This window comes from Rutidosis leptorrhynchoides, chromosome 3, assembly GCF_046630445.1.
Source record: "Rutidosis leptorrhynchoides isolate AG116_Rl617_1_P2 chromosome 3, CSIRO_AGI_Rlap_v1, whole genome shotgun sequence".
Lineage (NCBI taxonomy): Eukaryota > Viridiplantae > Streptophyta > Magnoliopsida > Asterales > Asteraceae > Rutidosis > Rutidosis leptorrhynchoides.
This window is the reverse complement of record NC_092335.1, coordinates 178,576,379-178,598,214: the sequence shown is the minus strand read 5'-3', so window position 1 is coordinate 178,598,214 and position 21,836 is coordinate 178,576,379. Positions and strand designations below refer to the sequence as shown.

The window sequence follows — 21,836 nt, the reverse complement described above, 5'->3', positions numbered from 1 at the left end:
TCGATCTTTGGGTTCCATACACCCGATGTCACCCGTCTCTTCACAATAATGACCCGAAGTCATACCTACCCGACAAACCTTACGGTTTATTGTCTTATCGAAAGTTCCTAGCGATCACACGTTACCCTCAATTTCTACAAGGCCAACGATATAGCCTAACGAAGCCCTTCATCTAACACTAAGGAGATGCTCGGGAACACCAAGTCTTGTACCCTTCTACATATCGGCACAACCACATCTACATGGGATATTCTGTTAAGAATGTTATCCTATAATCCACAACACGCTAACACACTACGCAATCATCATCATACGGGTCCCACTCCCATGAGTTTAATGACCTGAAGACTCCCCGATTCGCCAACTCTAAGGAGACTCACAACTAGAATCCTTACAAGATCCTCTAACCACACACTCTACCGAGTGTAACCCCAAACCACAATCATTTGACTTATCGCATTCCATTACGGAATTCAAGTCCCCGTCGCACACACGCACATATAAATCGATCATCCAAGTTACGATGGGTAACTACAACCAATAACCATCTCAACAGTTCACCACTACTTAGGGTGACTAAGCACGCACCAAACTCGTGAGTTGCTCACTCACCTTAGCTAACCGAAACCACCGTAACACCTCCTGACTCACAAAGAACCCGATGTGACAACAAGCACATCACCCGAGACCACTATATCTAAGGAACCAATAAAAGATTCCTAACTCGTTCCGATTCTAGCCCAACCATGCCAAGTTTCCTCCGCTCGGTACTCGTCATGTCATGCTTGGTGTCAAGATACACGGTTGTAATAATGGTGACTAGTCACTATTACAATTGCGTACCTTACCATTTTCGCATGGTCACGCAAAGTACTTTATCCGGACTGACGTGAGATTCACACAAATAAACACGCGATAACCCCTAGTACCCAAATGACCAAAGTCCTTACGGTGAACTTGATCACTCAAAACCGCCAAACATCCGAATCTCTCCAATAGATTCGCCTCTAGGACACCGCACCAATAGATGCATGTATATACACCTACATACAATATAATAATAAACATACACACGTAAACCGCAACAACAAGTCAACCTACAACCTAGGTGACTATCACTAAAACAATGTTCAAGTTCGCCTACTTACATTAGGCACTAGCTATCTAAGACACTAATTTACACAAGAAATAAGGCCCCACATAATCACACTTAGGACAAACAAAAGTCCTAGTTAGTCACCTACTCTAAGGCACTAACAAATCTCAATCTGACGCGTATTCCTACAAGTCTTGCAAATAACGCACAACTGTCAATAAGTCTAAGACTAGGCACCTATTCCAAGGTAACTTAATTCCCTTAGACTATGCTCTGATACCACTTGTAACGACCCTAAAATCATTTAACCAAAATCGACAGCTTTTTTTTTATTAAACCGGCTAACCACTCATGTCAGCACCAAGGCGCGGCGCGCCTCTCCCAGCCGCGGCGCGGCACATGAGGAGTGCTGAAGATCAACCACAGACAAAAATTTTGTAAACGATTTACACTATTTCCCGCGGCACGGCTAAGCCACCCGCAGCGCGGCCTCAACTGAGGTCTGATTCTGTTTTCGACATAATACACAGGACCCCAATTTTTAAAATCTTTAAACAATAGGAGTTTTATTAATTACACAATGTATGTTTTATCGCAACCCTTGGTACACGAATGACCCATTATACAAAATACGGATTAAGACTCAATAACCCAGCCTGGCACCAAGAGCATAATCCCGAGTACTACCAAATCCCCAACCCGCGTCCAAATATTCAAAAGCTATTTAAGCAATGTCAATCAACCCTAGTCTAGCAACTAGGTAACTCCGTATCAACGATACCTATACAAAGGTAAACAACGAGAGGGGTAAGCATAAAGGTTAGTGAATGCAATAATTATACACATTCATATATAATATACCTATTTGCAATCACTTACACACATACCGCATACTTGCTAGCAATTTAATTAGCATACCATCTCAAAGTATAAAGCTAATAACCTCCAATACCACAACTAGCATATCCAATAGCATATAGTCGAAATAATATAATATGCTACACTACAACACAACACAAACCATATGGTTAACCATACACGCACTATGGTGCCACCGGCTCCGTGGTTCGTACCATACGCAATAGTGGTGATGCTTCCGGCTCCGTGGTTCGCATCACAACTTGAGTCATACTCACACTAAGGATTTACCGGCTCCGTGGTTCATACCTTAACAACTCCTTGTGTAGTGCCACCGGCTCCGTGGCTCGCACTACAATACTCCTACCATGATGCTTCCAACTCCGTGGTTCGCATCATAGCACTCCCGCACGTACTATGGCACTACCGGCTCCGTGGATCATGCCATAGCACACAAATAAATATACAATATACATACATGCATAATTATTCCACTCACCTTAGAATGCCAACACAAGTCATGTATAACAATCTCCGTCCTCAAATCCGAGCAAGTAACCACCTATATCACACATAGGTACAATATACACATAAATAGCCATTCTCTAAAAGAGAATCCGATACAATCATCCCTTAGCTGAGGGATCACACCTTGCTCACCAAAACCTGCCCAATTAACACCTAATGGACACAATCCAATTACCACTTCGGGTGGTAATTCAAACCCACATAACAAAGTACAATTTAACCCAAATCATACTTGTCACCAAATTGACCAACTTAGGTTCTGACACTAGATTACTACTTAGGTAGTGATTATTTCAAACCGCCATTAACAACAAAACTACAACATGTGCAATATTGACCCATATTGCGTTTGACCCCGTTTGACTTATCTTTAAAACATCACTTTGACCCGAAATCACTTCTCATGTGTGATTACTTCCAAAAACGTCATTTAACACTTAACACTAGTGTCATCGTCAACTTTAACCCAATTAAATTGACCCATTTTGACCAAAGTCATAAAAACGCCCAAAATCACTAACGACTAGTGAGTATATTTTCAAAACAACAATTAACACCTAAATCAAGTATTTACATACTTGATTTACCAAAACTTGACTCAAAACTTATTTTGACACCAAAACAAAGTCAACACCCATTCTGACTAGCAAACATATTCTTTAGAACATCAAAACCCCCATACACTTACAAACTAGTGACTAGCACCCAAATCCATGACAAATACTTCTAAATTCGTCATCAAACCCTAAACCCAAAATAATCGGGTTTACTTACACAAGACATACAACAAAACCCCCAATTTCATGAAATGGGGTTTATAACCCATCAATAACTCAAACCCTAACACAAAACAAGACCTAAACACTAAAATTCGGATTCGAGACTTACCACTATAATCAAAACGTAGCTAAGAGCAAGAGGAACAACTTTAATTCTTGCGCTTTCAACCGATTCGAGCTTCTTCTTCCTCGATTGAGCTCTCTCTCTCTAAAAAAATGGGTTTCTCTCACTAGGAATGGATGTGAGTGTTTTGTGGATGAGAAAGGAGATAAAATGAGGGTAAGAATCTGCTCCCCACTCTTTATCCCGTCCATGAGGGTAAGAATCTGCCCCCCACTCTTTATCTCGTCCCCATGTGAATTGACCAAAATGCCCTTCGTTTAAAATAAAAACAAGGAACTTCCACCAGGTAGGAGCCGCGGCGCGGCCCATAGAGATGCGGCGCGCCTCATAGTGTAAAACTGAAACAACAGCTTCTTTCAGGGCTTCTTTCAGGGACTGAAATTGTCTAAATCTGATTCTGATGCAAAATTTGAAAATGCATGAGTGTTAGGTTCACTTTTAGTGGCACTTTCTGCTGCACACATTTACTAACATTTCCAAAAACATTTTCCTGACGCACAAAATTCAGGATCTTATAGCAATATTACGATTTAGTATCATCTTTTGGTCTTCCTTCTCGTAATGTAGGTACTTTAATCCATATGCAACATCAAGGCATATTCTTAAACGTTTTGACCATGTAAGAAAAGTCTGGTCTTTGACATACAAATTATGACTTAGGACCCCATAAATAGGATTCTCGAAAACAAGGATCGTCTCGAGATCTTCATCACAAAATCCAAGTAAAGTGACTATGTTAGGATGCTTGCAAGTTGTAAGCATTTCAATTTCATTAAAAAATAATTCTTTTCCTTCTTTGTTGTCTCCACGAAGGCGTTTTATAAGTACAGTGGAACGTTTCTTTGGTAGTTGAATTCTATTCTTCTCTTTTACGGAGGCAAACTTTTCTTGATCAAAATGCTCAAGTTCTGCTATGTAATAGTACATAGCAACAGTGTACGCCATCTCCAACATGGTATGCCTTAGAAAAGTTATTGGTGGCCAGCTTTATATCACTGAGTGGAATATAAAGGTGCTCAAAGAGATTTGCCTGCAATATTGTGATACGAGGTAAACAGTCTTAGAGCTTATACTTTGCTACAAGGGTACAAAAACTTCAAATATGTTTAGTTTATTACAAAAGGATAAGCAGATGTCGAACCATAAAATTCAATTGAATATATATACCTAACTACCTAAGGTATTAAACGCATTGAAGGGATCCAAATTGGAATATGTTTAGTTTGTTACAATAAGATAAACAGATGTATTTCATTCTAATATAAAGTGTTTAAGTTATTAGTCGAGTTTATTAAATGGTATCTAATAAAGGCGTAAACAAGTCGAGCTCGAGCTTGGTTCATTTAGCTCTTTGATATCGGGCTAAAAAGTCATATTTTTTACACCAATATCTATCTCTTTTAATCACGTTATGCATCTTTATGTGCAAATGATATTTATACGTTTCTTAAAAAAATAAATTACCTTCAAGTTGTTCGAGGTAGGACTTCCAACTGCATAATCTGAAGGTTCCTTTGTAGACGTCGATTTGATAGATCTTAGGTCGCTTGTGATCGGTTCTAGATGCGGAATTCACTAGAAACGAGTCAAACCGCGGATTACGTCGTGTCGTGATCGATTGGGTCGAACCTAGGGATGAATCTAGATTAGATCGATGCCTAAACGTGTTAATTCGGTGGTTTATGGTATTGGGATCGTAAGTAACGAAAACTAGATGATTAGAGTTATTGGGAATGTGTAACCTCACAAAAGAGGCTTAATTCCGTATATATACTGCATCCCATCCCAGACACACTCGGTCGAGTGTGTCACACAGTCGGACGTGTGTGTGAACACGCACGGTCGACTGTGTCTGCAGTTTAACATATTGATTTGAATAAATAAATAATCTCACCCACACATATGTACTCAATAGTCAACAAACAACGTTATTACATGACTAAATATAAGAAATGATAAACCATCTACGGCTGGGGATTACATGCACTAACATCCTTCTACAATAATTACAAAAATAGGAAATAAGTTATTGATTGGCACATTAAATAGAAAAGGAAAAAAGAAAACAAAAGGAGAGTGTTACAGATATTTCATGTGTCAAATCAAATCCATCGACAACTTGGTCGGAGTGTTCTTGGCAATGTACTTGTTCCTCCATTAAGCAATATCATGAAAAATAAAGATCAGTGTCAAAAACTTATTTCAAAGGTTAGTGTTTTTTCAGTTTGCAAGGGCGTTTGCATAATGCATCAATATTTGTATCAGTAATATAAATCTGTAGGTTTTTTATATCGTCAATGATATTTCCATCATAATTTTGATACATAAAGTATAACTAACTATTTACGCAGTAATGATAGGTAATAGGTTGGGTGAATCTACCAATCAAATATTTATATATGCATCATACATATCCCTTAGGCACCATATATAAACTGTATTTAATCACACTTAGTATAGAGGTGTATCCCGAATCAAGAATTAAAGTAACTGATATGACACAAGGTTGATTTTGTAAATGCATACTTGGTAATCAGTTTACAAGTTTTTATATACTACTATACAAAAAGGAATATTTTTATGATATATGGGCTTACTTGAAGCAGTAATGCTTTCTCAAGCTCTTTGACAACGACTTTCATAGTTGGACGCTGGTCTTGAGTTGCAGACACACACCTATATGCAATTTTTGCAAATGTGTGTATAGAATCTTTGTTGGGCCCTTCAGTTATGATTAAAGGATCTATTATTTGCATTAGTGTTCCCTTATGGAAGCATTGGCGTGCCACATATACCAGCCCATCTTCACTCTCGTTTGTGAACATTTTATCACCGGCCATCCTTCCACATAAAATTTCAAACAAAATTACTCCAAAAATTTATACATCTGATTCTCTTGTTAACTTACTACTTTGGAGATATTCTGGATCAACGTAACATACAGTGCCACAAAGTGAATTCAAATAAAGAGAATCTTGGTTCGAAGAAAGGAACATCGAGCGCCCAAAGTCAACAATCTTTGCCCCAAAGTTCTCATCTAAATCAATTGAGATTGTAGTGAAATCACGGTTTATCACACTCTTTTGGTCTTCCATCTCATGGTGTAGGTACTTTAATCCATATGCAAAACGCTTTTCCCATGTAAGAATAGATTTGTCTTTTTTGTTTATCAAATATTGACGAAGGTATCCATTAGATGCATCCTCAACGACAAGGATCTTCTCGTCAACTGCATCACAATATGTTGCGATGCTTACAAGTTGTAAGCATTTCAACGTCTGTAGCGAATACATTTTCGTTTTCTTTACGGCGTAGGCGTTTTATAAAGACAGTGGTGCTTCTCTTGGAACATTCACTTTTATTCTTCTCTTCTATAGAGGCAGTATTAACCACATTTTAAATACAAGTGGGATTGTATCTCTCCCATTGGTACACGTCTACCCCTCTCACTCACATACGCCGACTGTTTACCCTTTGCCCTATGTCGACCGGCCAACTTTCGAACCGGGAGAGGAGCATTAACCGGTCGGCGTCGACTGGAAATAATATAAAAAAGGGTGCACGAGGGGTTGCTTCATCATCTGTACAAACAAGTACTGCTGCGCCATACTTCCCATACCTTGGACACCCGGGACTTCATGAACGACATGCTTCTTTGTTTCTTTTTATCAATTTACCAATAATATCTTCTCCAATTCCAACTCTAATTCCAGTTTTCGTGTTGCAAGCCAAAATCCATTTTCTGTTGATTCCAGTTTTTGGTTTACCAGCAAAGGTATTTGGTATTCTATTTCTTGATTAGTGCTTGCTATTGAATTTCTTAATTAGTATTATTGATTGCTGCACGTTGATCATAGGTTCGATTTGTATGTAGCTAATGCACATGATTTACAACCTCTTCGACTTACTATGTTTATGTTAATTTTTTAGAAGCTATTGAATGATGATGTGTAAAATAGTTTGAATAATCAACATATATTTGTAATTTAGAACCTCTTTAGTTTAATGTTAATTCTTTAGAAGCTATTGAATGATGATGTGTAAAATACTTTGAATAATCAACATATATTGGTCATTTAGAACCTCTTCAGTTTAGCATGTTTGTGTTTTTTTAACTTACATTGCAAAATTCTTGAACAACATGTTTATGTTTTTTTAATACGTATTTAACTTCCATTGAAAATATGTCTGTGTATCTGTGTATGTTTTGACAGGTTACATTTATATGTATCATATACTACTTTGAACCATTATGTGCAAAGTAGTTTGAATTGTGAACATGTATTTGTTATTTAGAACTTCCTGAACTTTTGTTTATAAACAAGATATGAAACAGCATGGTTATGTTTTTTATGGCAACCTCTTCGACTTCCATTGAGAAGCAGAATACTTTCAAACACACCTTGCATCTTTTCAGCAGTCAAACTTAGTCATTTAAATTTGTTTTAGCCTGATATAAAATAATTGAAATGGAGTTTATTCATTTATATTATGTTTTTTATAACTATTTTTTCCTGTAATTTTATAAATAAATTACAATGGGGTATATTAACCACATTGTAAATACAAGTGGGATTGTATCTCTCATATTAACGCCTTTTAAAATTATTGGTTTAATTCAGGCTCGTGTGATTGTAGTTCATCCTTCCAGGTATTTTCTTGGCCTTTTCGTTTATTTAATGTGTTGTTGTTGTGGGCTATGTTGTTCCTTCGATAGTATGTGCTACTGTTCGTTGATGGAATGCTTCGTCTCTATAGTGCTGTTAATTTTTTTTTTTTTTTTGTCTTCATAATTGTGTTGATGATTCTAATGGTGAGAGGCACCAGAAAAAGAAAAAAAAAGGATGATAGAACAGATGCAGTCAATGATGTTGTCTCTGTAAAACAAACGGCAAAGCGGGCGTCGCTGCGCAAGTGTAATTTTGAATTATCGTCGTCAACAGCTTACGATCATACGTTAGGTATGCTTGCAAGTGTTATCAATTTTTTGCCTTTGTTTTTCTGTGGCTGTTAGTTGTTTTTAGATCTTATTTGTGAATTCCTTTTTATCCAGGTGTCATTAATTCCGGGCCTGCCCTGCAGTTACTTACTACATTACTTCAACGTGGAGTTACACCCATATATAGTTTGTTTGCAGCTTTCGATTCTGCAGGTGGTGTTTTTCCCTCATTGTACTCATTGGAAATTTTTTATGTTTCTTTAGAGGTTTTCTAGCAAGTACTCTTATGCATACTTTGCAAATGTTGTCGTATATTTGTTATTCTTGCCCTGTTTTTTCCTCTTTTGTTTGTGTGTTTTTTTACCTTTTCCAACGCTTGAATTTGTTGTCTTAATTGCTTCTTTACTTTTTTGCAGCTATCTCTCCTTTGTATCGTAACTGTGGTGATTGCACGTACGTTTGTGCCCAATGCGGAGCCCTGTTATGGCATGTCGAACACATTAAATCATACTTCAAGGACAAATAACTTCTCTATCATTGTTGCTGTGAGAACGGCCGTGTGCAGTTACCAAGCTATGAAGAACCCCCTGAGGCTTTGAAGGAACTTTTAGAAACACGCGGTTTCATGGATAACGTCCATGCTTACAACCAGATGTTCAACATGACCTCTTTCGGTGCTCGTATTGATGAAGCCATAAATGATGGCCGTTCTCCATATGTTTTTAAAGCTTCGGGCATAAGCAACTCAGGTTTTTCTATTTTTTTAACATCACTTGTGTTGTTACTTTACGATTCTAGATTTGCTTTACATTGGGAACCATGCTATTTAATAAAAAAAAATCTGCTCGATTTGTGTTAGGGTTTATAGTGATGACATATTTTATTCCACACTTTAAAATAAACAAATACATTTGCACTTTATTGGATTTTTTTGTTAGCTTGCAAATGGATCAATTTGATAACAAGTTGTAGTACGTTGTTAATATCTATATTTGGATTCGCAACCAAAAATATGCAGGTCTTATACCATGAACTCATTCCCTATTTTAACTTGAAATCAAATGCTTTGTTCACATACTAAATGCTTGTTAATTGTTTCATCATCTGCAATATTTTAACTAAGGTTTACATGACAAGTATATTTATTATCCACTAATTTAGAGTTAACAAATGTGCATTCTACCTTCACATTTAAAGTATACAAATAATAAATATATAAAATTTTATAGAGCTCAAGTTGTATTTTACAGCAGCACAACATTTACTATCAAGTTACAGTTTGAATATGTTAAGATTAATTTTATTTAAATTCAGGTATTGTTACATACAAATTTATCATAGAAATTTTGGTAAATACAAGTTTTTTTAGTGTGCTATGTATCTAACATTTATTTCTTTAAATGCATAATTTAATCAAGAGAAGATGGCTCAAAATAGTTCCGATACTGACAACACGCGTAAGTCGAGCACATACAAATTTGGATCCTCTTCACAAATGGATGCTTTAAATGAAACAAGAGTGGTTGAAAATTATAACCAATCCGATGATAGTTCAGAGGTGATGATCATCACAGAGCAAGAGTTTAGGGCTGCTGTAAGGGAACATCAACCGTGGATCAGCAATGAAGTCTATGCTTTCATGACAGTGATGAAAGCCAGGGTTGTTTGGGTAAGTCACTTTTATTTTCAAACAATGTATATTTGAATTAGTGTAATTTAATCATTCTTAAATTGCATACATGAGTGCATTAGACAATGTTGTGTATATTTTACATGCTATTCACAACTATTGATGCATTGCGTAACAATTATAATATGAATGTGATTCAGCGTCTACCACAAGAGTTTGTGACACTGCCAGAGCTAAGGAGCGGTCAGACGTACGAATGCGTTGATATTGAGGACAGAATTCATACATGGAAGCTGTTGGAGGAAACTGAAATGTCCCGTTCTTATTGATTAAAAACGTTCCATATTAATTGATTTCGTTGCGAGGTTTTGACCTCTATATGAGACGTTTTTCAAAGACTGCATTCATTTTTAAAACAAACCATAACCTTTATTTCATAAATAAAGGTTTAAAAAGCTTTACGTAGATTATCAAATAATGATAATCTAAAATATCCTGTTTACACACGACCATTACATAATGGTTTACAATACAAATATGTTACATCGAAATCAGTTTCTTGAATGCAGTTTTTACACAATATCATACAAACATGGACTCCAAATCTTGTCCTTATTTTAGTATGCAACAGCGGAAGCTCTTAATATTCACCTGAGAATAAACATGCTTTAAACGTCAACAAAAATGTTGGTGAGTTATAGGTTTAACCTATATATATCAAATCGTAACAATAGACCACAAGATTTCATATTTCAATACACATCCCATACATAGAGATAAAAATCATTCATATGGTGAACACCTGGTAACCGACAATAACAAGATGCATATATAAGAATATCCCCATCATTCCGGGACACCCTTCGGATATGATATAAATTTCGAAGTACTAAAGCATCCGGTACTTTGGATGGGGTTTGTTAGGCCCAATAGATCTATCTTTAGGATTCGCGTCAATTAGGGTGTCTGTTCCCTAATTCTTAGATTACCAGACTTAATAAAAAGGGGCATATTCGATTTCGATAATTCAACCATAGAATGTAGTTTCACGTACTTGTGTCTATTTTGTAAATCATTTATAAAACCTGCATGTATTCTCATCCCAAAAATATTAGATTTTAAAAGTGGGACTATAACTCACTTTCACAGATTTTTACTTCGTCGGGAAGTAAGACTTGGCCACTGGTTGATTCACGAACCTATAACAATATATACATATATATCAAAGTATGTTCAAAATATATTTACAACACTTTTAATATATTTTGATGTTTTAAGTTTATTAAGTCAGCTGTCCTCGTTAGTAACCTACAACTAGTTGTCCACAGTTAGATGTACAGAAATAAATCGATAAATATTATCTTGAATCAATCCACGACCCAGTGTATACGTATCTCAGTATTGATCACAACTCAAACTATATATATTTTGGAATCAACCTCAACCCTGTATAGCTAACTCCAACATTCACATATAGAGTGTCTATGGTTGTTCCGAAATATATATAGATGTGTCGACATGATAGGTCGAAACATTGTATACGTGTCTATGGTATCTCAAGATTACATAATATATAATACAAGTTGATTAAGTTATGGTTGGAATAGATTTGTTACCAATTTTCACGTAGCTAAAATGAGAAAAATTATCCAATCTTGTTTTACCCATAACTTCTTCATTTTAAATCCGTTTTGAGTGAATCAAATTGCTATGGTTTCATATTGAACTCTATTTTATGAATCTAAACAAAAAAAGTATAGGTTTCTAGTCGGAAAAATAAGTTACAAGTCGTTTTTGTAAAGGTAGTCATTTCAGTCGAAAGAACGACGTCTAGATGACCATTTTAGAAAACATACTTCCACTTTGAGTTTAACCATAATTTTTGGATATAGTTTCATGTTCATAATAAAAATCATTTTCTCAGAATAACAACTTTAAAATTAAAGTTTATCATAGTTTTTAATTAACTAACCCAAAACAGCCCGCGGTGTTACTACGACGGCGTAAATCCGGTTTTACGGTGTTTTTCGTGTTTCCAGGTTTTAAATCATTAAGTTAGCATATCATATAGATATAGAACATGTGTTTAGTTGATTTTAAAAGTCAAGTTAGAAGGATTAACTTTTGTTTGCGAACAAGTTTAGAATTAACTAAACTATGTTCTAGTGATTACAAGTTTAAACCTTCGAATAAGATAGCTTTATATGTATGAATTGAATGATGTTATGAACATCATTACTACCTTAAGTTCCTTGGATAAACCTAATGGAAAAGAGAAAAATGGATCTAGCTTCAATGGATCCTTGGATGGCTCAAAGTTCTTGAAGCAAAATCATGACACGAAAACAAGTTCAAGTAAGATCATCACTTGAAATAAGATTGTTATAGTTATAGAAATTGAACCAAAGTTTGGATATGATTATTACCTTGTATTAGAATGATAACCTACTGTAAGAAACAAAGATTTCTTGAGGTTGGATGATCACCTTACAAGATTGGAAGTGAGCTAGCAAACTTGAAAGTATTCTTGATTTTATGAAACTAGAACTTTTGGAATTTATGAAGAACACTTAGAACTTGAAGATAGAACTTGAGAGAGTTCAATTAGATGAAGAAAATTGAAGAATGAAAGTGTTTGTAGGTGTTTTTGGTCGTTGGTGTATGGATTAGATATAAAGGATATGTAATTTTGTTTTCATGTAAATAAGTCATGAATGATTACTCATATTTTTGTAATCTTATGAGATATTTCATGCTAGTTGCCAAATGATGGTTCCCACATGTGTTAGGTGACTCACATGGGCTGCTAAGAGCTGATCATTGGAGTGTATATACCAATAGTACATACATCTAAAAGCTGTGTATTGTACGAGTACGAATACGGGTGCATACGAGTAGAATTGTTGATGAAACTGAACGAGAATGTAATTGTAAGCATTTTTGTTAAGTAGAAGTATTTTGATAAGTGTATTGAAGTCTTTAAAAAGTGTATAAATACATATTAAAACACTACATGTATATACATTTTAACTGAGTCGTTAAGTCATCGTTAGTCGTTACATGTAAGTGTTGTTTTGAAACCTTTAGGTTAACGATCTTGTTAAATGTTGTTAACCCAATATTTATAATAACAAAAGAGATTTTAAATTATTATATTATCATGATATTATGATGTACGAATATCTCTTAATATGATATATATACATTAAATGTCGTTACAACGATAAACGTTACATATATGTCTCGTTTCAAAATCATTAAGTTAGTAGTCTTGTTTCTACATATGTAGTTCATTGTTAATATAATTAATGATATTTTTACTTATCATAATATCATGTTAACTATATATATAACCATATATATGTCATCATATAGTTTTTTTACAAGTTTTAACGTTCGTGAATCACCGGTCAACTTGGGTGGTCAATTGTCTATATGAAACCTATTTCAATTAATCAAGTCTTAACAAGTTTGATTGCTTAACATGTTGGAAACATTTAATCATGTAAACATCAATCTCAATTAATATATATAAACATGGAAAAGTTCGGGTCACTACAGTACCTACCCGTTAAATAAATTTCGTCCCGAAATTTTAAGCTGTTGAAGGTGTTGACGAATCTTCTGGAAATAGATGCGGGTATTTCTTCTTCATCTGATCTTCACGCTCCCAGGTGAACTCGGGTCCTCTACGAGCATTCCATCGAACCTTAACAATTGGTATCTTGTTTTGCTTAAGTCTTTTAACCTCACGATCCATTATTTCGACGGGTTCTTCGATGAATTGGAGTTTTTCGTTGATTTGGATTTCATCTAACGGAATAGTGAGATCTTCTTTAGCAAAACATTTCTTCAAATTCGAGACGTGGAAAGTGTTATGTACAGCCGCGAGTTGTTGAGGTAACTCAAGTCGGTAAGCTACTGGTCCGACACGATCAATAATCTTGAATGGTCCAATATACCTTGGATTTAATTTCCCTCGTTTACCAAATCGAACAACGCCTTTCCAAGGTGAAACTTTAAGCATGACCATCTCTCCAATTTCAAATTCTATATCTTTTCTTTTAATGTCAGCGTAGCTCTTTTGTCGACTTTGGGCGGTTTTCAACCGTTGTTGAATTTGGATGATCTTCTCGGTAGTTTCTTGTATAATCTCCGGACCCGTAATCTGTCTATCCCCCACCTCACTCCAACAAATCGGAGACCTGCACTTTCTACCATAAAGTGCTTCAAACGGCGCCATCTCAATGCTTGAATGGTAGCTGTTGTTGTAGGAAAATTCTGCTAACGGTAGATGTCGATCCCAACTGTTTCCGAAATGAATAACACATGCTCGTAGCATGTCTTCAAGCGTTTGTATCGTCCTTTCGCTCTGCTCATCAGTTTGTGGATGATAGGCAGTACTCATGTCTAGACGAGTTCCTAATGCTTGCTGTAATGTCTGCCAGAATCTTGAAATAAATCTGCCATCCCTATCAGAGATAATAGAGATTGGTATTCCATGTCTGGAGACGACTTCCTTCAAATACAGTCGTGCTAACTTCTCCATCTTGTCATCTTCTCTTATTGGCAGGAAGTGTGCTGATTTGGTGAGACGATCAACTATTACCCAAATAGTATCAAAACCACTTGCAGTCCTTGGCAATTTAGTGATGAAATCCATGGTAATGTTTTCCCATTTCCATTACGGGATTTCGGGTTGTTGAAGTAGACCTGATGGTTTCTGATGCTCAGCTTTGACCTTAGAACACGTCAAACATTCTCCTACGTATTTAGCAACATCGGCTTTCATACCCGGCCACCAAAAATGTTTCTTGAGATCCTTGTACATCTTTCCCGTTCCAGGATGTATTGAGTATCTGGTTTTATGAGCTTCTCTAAGTACCATTTCTCTCATATCTCCAAATTTTGGTACCCAAATCCTTTCAGCCCTATACCGGGTTCCGTCTTCCCGAATATTAAGATGCTTCTCCGATCCTTTGGGTATTTCATCCTTTAAATTTCCCTCTTTTAAAACTCCTTGTTGCGCCTCCTTTATTTGAGTAGTAATGTTATTATGAATCATTATATTCATAGATTTTACTCGAATGGGTTCTCTGTCCTTCCTGCTCAAGGCATCGGCTACCACATTTGCCTTCCCCGGGTGGTAACGAATCTCAAAGTCGTAATCATTCAATAATTCAATCCACCTACGCTGCCTCATATTCAGTTGTTTCTGATTAAATATGTGTTGAAGACTTTTGTGGTCGGTATATATAATACTTTTGACCCCATATAAGTAGTGCCTCCAAGTCTTTAATGCAAAAACAACCGCGCCTAATTCCAAATCATGCGTCGTATAATTTTGTTCGTGAATCTTCAATTGTCTAGACGCATAAGCAATCACCTTCGTTCGTTGCATTAATACACAACCGAGACCTTGCTTTGATGCATCACAATAAATCACAAAATCATCATTCCCTTCAGGCAATGACAATATAGGTGCCGTAGTTAGCTTTTTCTTCAATAACTGAAACGCTTTCTCTTGTTCATCATTCCATTCAAATTTCTTCCCTTTATGCGTTAATGCAGTCAAGGGTTTTGCTATTCTGGAAAAGTCTTGGATGAACCTTCTGTAGTAACCAGCTAGTCCTAAAAACTGGCGTATGTGTTTCGGAGTTTTTGGGGTTTCCCACTTTTCAACAGTTTCTATCTTTGCCGGATCCACCTTAATACCTTCTTTGTTCACTATGTGACCGAGGAATTGAACTTCTTCCAACCAAAATGCACACTTTGAAAACTTAGCGTACAATTCTTCCTTCCTCAATACTTCTAACACCTTTCTCAAATGTTCACCGTGTTCTTGGTCATTCTTTGAGTAAATAAGTATGTCATCAATGAAAACAATGACAAACTTGTCAAGGTATGGTCCACACACTCGGTTCATAAGGTCCATGAACACAGCTGGTGCATTAGTTAAACCAAACGGCATGACCATAAACTCGTAATGACCGTAACGTGTTCTGAAAGCAGTCTTTGGAATATCATCTTCTTTCACCCGCATTTGATGATACCCGGAACGTAAGTCAATCTTTGAATAAACAGACGAGCCTTGTAGTTGATCAAATAAATCATCGATTCTCGGTAGTGGGTAGCGGTTCTTGATGGTAAGTTTGTTCAACTCTCGGTAGTCGATACACAACCTGAATGTACCATCTTTCTTCTTGACAAACAAAACAGGAGCTCCCCACGGTGATGTGCTTGGTCGAATGAAACCACGCTCTAAAAGTTCTTGTAATTGGCTTTGTAGTTCTTTCATCTCGCTGGGTGCGAGTCTGTAAGGAGCACGAGCTATTGGTGCAGCTCCTGGTACAAGATCTATTTGAAATTCAACGGATCGATGTGGGGGTAATCCCGGTAATTCTTTCGGAAATACATCAGGAAATTCTTTTGCGACGGGAAGATCATTGATGCTCTTTTCTTCAGTTTGTACTTTCTCGACGTGTGCTAGAACAGCATAGCAACCTTTTCTTATTAGTTTTTGTGCCTTCAAATTACTAATAAGATGTAGCTTCGTGTTGCCCTTTTCTCCGTACACCATTAAGGGTTTTCCTTTTTCTCGTATAATGCGAATTGCATTTTTGTAACAAACGATCTCTGCTTTCACTTCTTTCAACCAGTCCATACCGATTATCACATCAAAACTCCCTAACTCTACTGGTATCAAGTCAATCTTAAATGTTTCGTTAACCAGTTTAATTTCTCGATTCCGACATATATTATCTGCTGAAATTAATTTACCATTTGCTAATTCGAGTAAAAATTTACTATCCAAAGGCGTCAATGGACAACTTAATTTAGCACAAAAATCTCTACTCATATAGCTTCTATCCGCACCCGAATCAAATAAAACGTAAGCAGATTTATTGTCAATAAGAAACGTACCCGTAACAAGCTCCGGGTCTTCCTGTGCCTCTGCCGCATTAATATTGAAAACTCTTCCACGGCCTTGTCCATTCGTGTTCTCCTGGTTCGGGCAATTTCTAATAATGTGGCCCGGTTTTCCACATTTAAAACAAACTACATTGGCATAACTTGCTCCGACACTACTTGCTCCGCCATTACTCGTTCCGACACCATTTGTTCCTTTCGTTCTATTAACCCCTGGTCCGTAGACCTCACACTTCGCCACGCTATGACCATTTCTTTTACACTTGTTGCAAAATTTGGTGCAGAACCCCGAGTGATTCTTTTCACACCTTTGGCATAGTTGCTTCTGATTGTTGTTGTTGTTGCGGTTATTATTATTGTTGGGATGATTGTTGTAGTTGCTGTTGTTGTTGTTGTTGTTGTTGTTGGGCCGTTTGTTGTAGTTGCGATTGATGTTGCGATTGTTGGGATAATTGTTGCGATTATTGTTGTAATTGCTGTTGTTGTTGTATTGGTGATTCTTATCACCGTTTTCCTCCCACTTTCTTTTGACTTGCTTCACATTGGCCTCTTCAGCAGTCTGTTCTTTAATTCTTTCTTCAATCTGGTTCACTAGTTTGTGAGCCATTCTACATGCCTGTTGTATGGAGGCGGGCTCGTGTGAACTTATATCTTCTTGGATTCTTTCCGGTAATCCTTTCACAAACGCGTCGATCTTCTCTTCCTCATCTTCGAATGCTCCCGGACACAATAGGCACAATTCTGTGAATCGTCTTTCGTACGTGGTAATATCAAATCCTTGGGTTCGTAACCCTCTAAGTTCTGTCTTGAGCTTATTGACCTCGGTTCTGGGATGGTACTTCTCGTTCATCAAGTGCTTGAATGCTGACCACGGTAGTGCGTACGCATCGTCTTGTCCCACGTGCTCTAGATAGGTATTCCACCATGTTAACGCAGAACCTGTGAAGGTATGCGTAGCGTACTTCACTTTGTCCTCTTCAGTACACTTACTTATGGTAAACACCGATTCAACCTTCTCGGTCCACCGTTTCAATCCGATCGGTCCTTCGGTTCCATCAAATTCCAAAGGTTTGTAGGCAGTGAATTCTTTGTAGGTGCATCCTACACGATTTCCTGTACTGCTAGATCCAAGGTTATTGTTGGTATATAGCGCAGCCTGTACTGCGGCTATGTTTGAAGCTAGAAAAGTACGGAATTCCTCTTCATTCATATTCACGGTGTGTCGAGTAGTCGGTGCCATTTCCTTCAAAATAGTTAAATGGAACAAGTTAATCATACAAAATATTAAGAGTAGTTAATAGTATTTCGTAGCATAATATGAACTCATTTATAAAAGCTTTTTCTTCATATTAGCGTTTTATAAGTTTAAATTCGGGTAGTACCTACCCTTTAAGTTCATACTTAGTAGCTAATATACAATTCAACTACTACAATTCTATATGAAAAACTGATTATAATAATATTTCGCGTTCAAACTTTTATACAATATTTTACAAACTTACAATACCGCTTATTTTACATAAAGCATGAAATATAGCACACAATAACTTTGATACAAGATAGTTGTGAAGATAATTCTAGCTAGTACACAAGTCGTTCAGCAAAGGCAATAAAGACACAGCTAGTACACAAGTCGTTCAGCAAAGGCAATAAAGACACGTAATTCATACGTCCAGAAACAAGTCATGCATTCTGGTTTTACTAGGACTACTTCCCATCCTTGGTCTTGTGCAACATAACCGTTATGGCCGTTGTTAAGACAGCGTGTTGTAACGTCGTCAAAGGGACGAGGGTTACGTAATGTCCAACAGTCCCGTAATAATCTAAAAACCTCATTTCTTACCCCAATTACCGACTCCGTCACTTGTGGAAATGTTTTGTTTAATAGTTGTAGCCCGATGTTCTTGTTCTCACTTTGGTGAGAAGCGAACATTACTAATCCGTAAGCATAACATGCTTCTTTATGTTGCATGTTAGCCGCTTTTTCTAAATCACGAAGTCCAATATTCGGATATATTGAGTCAAAATAATTTCTTAACCCGTTGCGTAAAATAGCATTTGGGTTCCCCGCAATATATGCGTCAAAGTAAACACATCGTAACTTATGGGTTTCCCAATGTGATATCCCCCATCTTTCAAACGAAAGTCTCTTATAAACCAAGACATTCTTGGAACGTTCTTCGAATGTCTTACAAACTGATCTCGCCTTAAATAGTTGTGCCGAGGAATTCTGGCCGACTCTAGACAAGATTTCATCAATCATGTCTCCGGGTAGGTCTCTTAAAATATTGGGTTGTCTATCCATTTTGTGTTTTTAAACTGTAAAATAGACAAGAGTTAGATTCATAAAAAAATACTTATTAATACAAGCAATTTTTACATATATCATAAAGCATAAGAACACTATATTACATATATTACACCACACGAATACAACTATCTTATTCCGACTCGCTCGTTTCTTCTTCTTCGGTTTTGGTTCGTTTTGCCAAGTTTCTAGGGATATATGATGTTCCCCTAATACGAGCCGTCGTTGTCCACATTGGTTTAGAAAAACCTGGTGGTTTAGAGGTTCCCGGGTCATTGTTACAACTTAAGGACTTCGGGCGTTGACGATACATATAAAGTTCATCGGGGTTGGAATTAGATTTCTCTATTTTTATGCCCTTTCCCTTATTATTTTCTTTTGCCTTTTTAAATTCAGTTGGGGTAATTTCTATAATATCATCGGAATTCTCGTCGGAATCCGATTCATCGGAGAATTGGTAATCCTCCCAATATTTTGCTTCCTTGGCGGAAACACCATTGACCATAATTAACCTTGGTCGGTTGGTTGAGGATTTTCTTTTACTTAACCGTTTTATTATTTCCCCCACCGGTTCTATTTCTTCATCCGGTTCCGATTCTTCTTCCGGTTCAGATTCTTCTTCCGGTTCCGACTCTTCTTCCGGTTCCTCTTCGGGAACTTGTGAATCAGTCCACGAATCATTCCAATTTACATTTGACTCTTCATTATTATTAGGTGAGTCAATGGGACTTGTTCTAGAGGTAGACATCTATCACATAATATCAAACGCGTTAAGAGATTAATATATCACATAATATTCACATGTTAAAAATATATAGTTTCCAACAAAATTTGTTAAGCAATCATTTTTCAAGTAAACACGGTTGAAGTCCAGACTCACTAATGCATCCTAACAAACTCGATAAGACACACTAATGCAAAATTCTGGTTCTCTAAGACCAACGCTCGGATACCAACTGAAATGTCCCGTTCTTATTGATTAAAAACGTTCCATATTAATTGATTTCGTTGCGAGGTTTTGACCTCTATATGAGACGTTTTTCAAAGACTGCATTCATTTTTAAAACAAACCATAACCTTTATTTCATAAATAAAGGTTTAAAAAGCTTTACGTAGATTATCAAATAATGATAATCTAAAATATCCTGTTTACACACGACCATTACATAATGGTTTACAATACAAATATGTTACATCGAAATCAGTTTCTTGAATGCAGTTTTTACACAATATCATACAAACATGGACTCCAAATCTTGTCCTTATTTTAGTATGCAACAGCGGAAGCTCTTAATATTCACCTGAGAATAAACATGCTTTAAACGTCAACAAAAATGTTGGTGAGTTATAGGTTTAACCTATATATATCAAATCGTAACAATAGACCACAAGATTTCATATTTCAATACACATCCCATACATAGAGATAAAAATCATTCATATGGTGAACACCTGGTAACCGACAATAACAAGATGCATATATAAGAATATCCCCATCATTCCGGGACACCCTTCGGATATGATATAAATTTCGAAGTACTAAAGCATCCGGTACTTTGGATGGGGTTTGTTAGGCCCAATAGATCTATCTTTAGGATTCGCGTCAATTAGGGTGTCTGTTCCCTAATTCTTAGATTACCAGACTTAATAAAAAGGGGCATATTCGATTTCGATAATTCAACCATAGAATGTAGTTTCACGTACTTGTGTCTATTTTGTAAATCATTTATAAAACCTGCATGTATTCTCATCCCAAAAATATTAGATTTTAAAAGTGGGACTATAACTCACTTTCACAGATTTTTACTTCGTCGGGAAGTAAGACTTGGCCACTGGTTGATTCACGAACCTATAACAATATATACATATATATCAAAGTATGTTCAAAATATATTTACAACACTTTTAATATATTTTGATGTTTTAAGTTTATTAAGTCAGCTGTCCTCGTTAGTAACCTACAACTAGTTGTCCACAGTTAGATGTACAGAAATAAATCGATAAATATTATCTTGAATCAATCCACGACCCAGTGTATACGTATCTCAGTATTGATCACAACTCAAACTATATATATTTTGGAATCAACCTCAACCCTGTATAGCTAACTCCAACATTCACATATAGAGTGTCTATGGTTGTTCCGAAATATATATAGATGTGTCGACATGATAGGTCGAAACATTGTATACGTGTCTATGGTATCTCAAGATTACATAATATATAATACAAGTTGATTAAGTTATGGTTGGAATAGATTTGTTACCAATTTTCACGTAGCTAAAATGAGAAAAATTATCCAATCTTGTTTTACCCATAACTTCTTCATTTTAAATCCGTTTTGAGTGAATCAAATTGCTATGGTTTCATATTGAACTCTATTTTATGAATCTAAACAAAAAAAGTATAGGTTTCTAGTCGGAAAAATAAGTTACAAGTCGTTTTTGTAAAGGTAGTCATTTCAGTCGAAAGAACGACGTCTAGATGACCATTTTAGAAAACATACTTCCACTTTGAGTTTAACCATAATTTTTGGATATAGTTTCATGTTCATAATAAAAATCATTTTCTCAGAATAACAACTTTAAAATCAAAGTTTATCATAGTTTTTAATTAACTAACCCAAAACAGCCCGCGGTGTTAC

General features: G+C 36.3%; 2 protein-coding genes across 2 annotated transcripts; both read right to left on the bottom strand.

Moving 5' to 3' along the window:
• Positions 1 to 3,889: 3,889 nt before the first annotated feature.
• LOC139900656 (L-type lectin-domain containing receptor kinase IX.2-like) lies at positions 3,890 to 4,330 on the bottom strand. Its single transcript, XM_071883419.1, has one exon. It carries the CDS (start codon positions 4,328 to 4,330, stop codon positions 3,890 to 3,892), a length of 441 nt encoding a protein of 146 aa, XP_071739520.1.
• A 1,934-nt stretch (positions 4,331 to 6,264) lies between these two features.
• LOC139900655 (probable serine/threonine-protein kinase PBL28) lies at positions 6,265 to 6,678 on the bottom strand. The gene has a single exon (XM_071883418.1). The coding sequence runs from the start codon at positions 6,676 to 6,678 to the stop codon at positions 6,265 to 6,267; it is 414 nt and encodes a 137-aa protein (XP_071739519.1).
• Between the last annotated feature and the right edge of the window lie 15,158 nt (positions 6,679 to 21,836).